The sequence below is a fragment of the Sinocyclocheilus rhinocerous genome, unplaced genomic scaffold (genome assembly GCF_001515625.1).
Source record: "Sinocyclocheilus rhinocerous isolate Xijiao unplaced genomic scaffold, SAMN03320098_v1.1 scaffold2764, whole genome shotgun sequence".
Classification (NCBI taxonomy): Eukaryota; Metazoa; Chordata; class Actinopteri; order Cypriniformes; family Cyprinidae; genus Sinocyclocheilus; species Sinocyclocheilus rhinocerous.
The window spans coordinates 236,269-239,759 of record NW_015650694.1 but is presented as its reverse complement, the minus strand read 5'-3'; the positions used below and the strand labels follow the sequence as shown (position 1 = coordinate 239,759).

The 3,491-nt window shown below is 38.6% G+C and overlaps 1 protein-coding gene across 3 annotated transcripts in view; it reads right to left on the bottom strand.

The window, feature by feature from the left end:
* Positions 1 to 871: 871 nt before the first annotated feature.
* LOC107712210 (transcriptional repressor protein YY1-like) overlaps positions 872 to 3,491 on the bottom strand; it is a 6,586-nt gene continuing 3,966 nt past the window's right edge. For 2 of the 3 annotated variants that reach the window (XM_016517369.1, XM_016517370.1), the window contains exons 4-7: positions 3,013 to 3,057; positions 2,782 to 2,842; positions 2,541 to 2,699; positions 872 to 1,712 (exon numbers count right to left, since the gene is read on the bottom strand). In XM_016517369.1, coding sequence (XP_016372855.1) covers positions 1,530 to 1,712; positions 2,541 to 2,699; positions 2,782 to 2,842; positions 3,013 to 3,057 — 448 coding nt within the window. In that variant the 3' untranslated portion in view covers positions 872 to 1,529. The remainder of the gene's footprint in view (positions 1,713 to 2,540; positions 2,700 to 2,781; positions 2,843 to 3,012; positions 3,058 to 3,491) is intronic. The other variant, XM_016517371.1, reaches the window with a different exon arrangement.

The following is a 3,491-nucleotide window of genomic DNA, read 5'->3' as shown; positions in this document are numbered from 1 at the left end:
GCTAATAGTCTAGCTAACGAGCTTGCTGGTGCTAAATCGAGGTAATTTTTCCAGATATTTGTATTCAACCACCTAGATAGATCACATCTGAGGGGAAAGAAAGGATGTGATGTTCAGAACATGGTAACTACACTAATTATCACAGTGGGAAGTGATTCTCAGTGTTTTTACACCACAGACGAGGTTAGAGAGCAAAAAAATCATTATGAAAATATAATTATATTTTCCTTATTATAGTCATTATTTCCTTATTCCTTGACATTGACATTATTGGTTATTTTGGGACAATCCCAGGTATTTTGAGCAGTAGGATTATAAAAAAAATATATGCTAATATAAAATTAAATGATAACAGTAGCCTATATAAAACTAAAAAATTTAAAATTACCCATTTAATTCAATGTTAGGTTGTTGTTTTTTTGTAATTATTTGTGAAATTTACAAGCAATTTCTGAGTGAAAATTATTACAAATAAAATCCTACAAAATTTTCTATGAAAAAAAAGCTTTTAAAATTTCCATATTATTATTATAATTTATTTTACATTTTTTGGTAATTAAAATAAAGCTGAAATAAAATAAATGGGCGACTACCTGAAATGAGTTTAAATTGATTTATAAAACTGAAATAAATTAAATATATAGAAATATTTGCTAAAAATGACAAAACACAATTACTAAAACTTCAGCTTAAAATAAAAACTGAAATATAAAATGTTAAAAAATATAAATAAATACTATAATCGTATATAAAATAACACAAAAATAACAAGTTTGTCTGTTAAATGTTTGGACTGTATACTGAAGACAATATTTCACATTTCCTTTAACGTCAGTATGATTCCAGGAAAGCAAATTAAGTTGACAAAAGCTGATATTTCCCTCTTTAATTGTAGTTTGCTGAAATACAGGTGAGGTGTAAATATAGGTGTCAATATTAACAAAGGATAGTTCATGGTTTGGACCTTTACAATACATTCTAACAAAGAAAAAGCGACAGTTTACCTGTGGTTTACCGTGGTGCGACCGCCCGCTGCTTACGAGAGAGGACTCTACGTGATCACAGCCGCTCCGATTATCACCGCTTCCACTACAACCACACAAAACAACAGAGGAAGAAACGCTCACATCCGTTACAGCAACTAGCATCAGACTCTCAGGGATTATTCATGATCACAAGCATCTCCTAAAATAAGTGTACAATATGCACACTTGGAGAAATAGAGAATTAAAAGCGATACGTCTATGAAGACCAGAGAGAACGAAGTAAAAGGGGAAAAGAATGAAGCAACAGTCCCTTGTTCTCTTTTGTCGTTTATGTGGTAAAAAGCATCGTCCGTGGATGGGCTGGAGGAGTCCGGCTCGGTTCCTCGGCCGACAGAGCGGCGTTATGAAGTCGGTTTGAATGCAGGGCGTTTCCAGTCACAGCCAGCACTGGCGGCGCTTCCTTCCAGTCCGTGTGAGAGAGCTAGAGCATGGCTTCACGTCTCCAGTGCTACGATGCTTGAGGACACCACGCCGCGCCGCAGTTCATTGGTTGGTTTTGGCTTTGGCGTGTGTCAGAATGTGTGATTTGAGGTTGGTGGACTGAGCAAACTTTTTATTGCAGCCGTCGAAGGGGCAAACGTAGGGCCGGTCCCCGGTGTGAATCCGGACGTGCGTCCGAAGGTTAAAGTCCAGAGAGAAGCGCTTCCCGCAGCCCTCGAACGTGCACTAGACGGAGAGAAGCACAGACGGTTAGAGACGAGACGAAAAAACACACGATGATCAGAATAAGATCAGGAACACTGGCTTCAGGTACACCAGAGACTCACTGCAGCCCGCCCAAATACAGCTGTGGTTGAACTTGGAAAAACTGTAAAAAATATATTACCATAACATCATCTCAGAGTAATAGTAATAACAATATTAAAACTGTGTTTTTTTTTTTTAAGAATATCACACAATCTTTCCTCCATATTTTAATTTTAACAGTAAACCTCTGTTGTGGAAAAAAGAAAAAGGAAATGTTACATTTTCATTTGATTCTATTTTAAAAGTTTAATTAAATCGTCAATGTTTTATGCCTTGATTACCACCGTCTTTGATAATACATTTGTATTAAAGAAAAAACAAGTAAAACATTTCATACTGCCATATTACTGTAATTTTTGAGTTGTTAAAGTTTTATGAAAATGATTAGACTTTTACGCTTTTTGATTATTAAAATTTAAACCATTAAAATGCAAAAAAAACAAAAAACCTTGGGAAACAATTTTGGAAGGGCTCTAAAAGTGTACTTTTTTTTAACTTAAGCAATACATTGTTGTTAAATTGTCTGTTTCATGACTTCAATCAATTACACATGCTTTTTGATTACTAAAATTTAATTTAACCATTAAAACAGAAAAAACTCAAATGTTTTTTTTTCTTCCAAATTTGGGGAACAAATCTAATGTATTTCCTAGGGCCCTAGTCAGCCGTCTGAGGCAGTGGTCTAGACATGGAGGCAACTCTGCTCTCTATTTAACGTGGCTGCCGTTTTCCGGTCTGATGACGTACCTGGAAGGGCTTCTCTCCGGTGTGAACCAGCTGATGGCGCTTGAGTTTGGAGCTCTCCACGAAGGCTTTCCCGCACTCGGCGCACACGTGAACCCGCGGGCCGTGAGTGTGCAGGTGCTTCCTCATGGCTGAATTATCCCTGAACATTTTACTGCAGCCCTGTCAGAAACACAGCAGAAGCGTGTGATCGGAGCGGTCGAGTCCCAGCGCTAAAGACAAACACACACATCCACTCACTCACTTTGTGCGGGCAGGCTATCGTTCGAGGCGCGTCATCTTCCTTGATCTTCCTCGGCTTCATTCTAGACCAACACAACGACATCAGAGATCAGTTACCCAGCATGCTCTGCGTATCAGAGGACATCTAAAGCACTTCCACCCGTGACGTATGGTGCTGCAGTTACCCAGTGACCCCAGATGCTCCAGTGACCAATAACAAGCCCTCAGGTGAGAGATTCAGTCTAAGACTCACCGAGCGGGACTACGAGCAAAATGAGCTCCGCTGTGACTGAAGGGGCTGAGAAATAAAACAACTAACACAGTAAACATCTGGTCAAAGCAGCAGAACGTCCTCACTGCATCACTGATCAACACTCACTCGACATGAATCAAAATAAAAGAGGAGCTTTTCACAGGAAGTACAATGAAACTAACACTGGCACTATAGCCAGAGAGATCACATGATCCAACACACACACACACATAACAGTTCAAATGCTGACTGATATTTTACAAAGGTGCGATTTTATATAGTTTATTGTCTTGACCATGGTGATCATATGCAGATCAGGTTTGCAACCCGGATTTTTTAGGCAGATAAGCATAAAAATAAAAGTGTGAATTAAAAAAAAAAATAGAGCATTGTACAGCTCAATGTTCAGTGGCAGCTGTGACAGCTGAACAGTGCTCTGTATGACCGGTCCGAGTCCTTCAGATGCAGCCTTTGATATA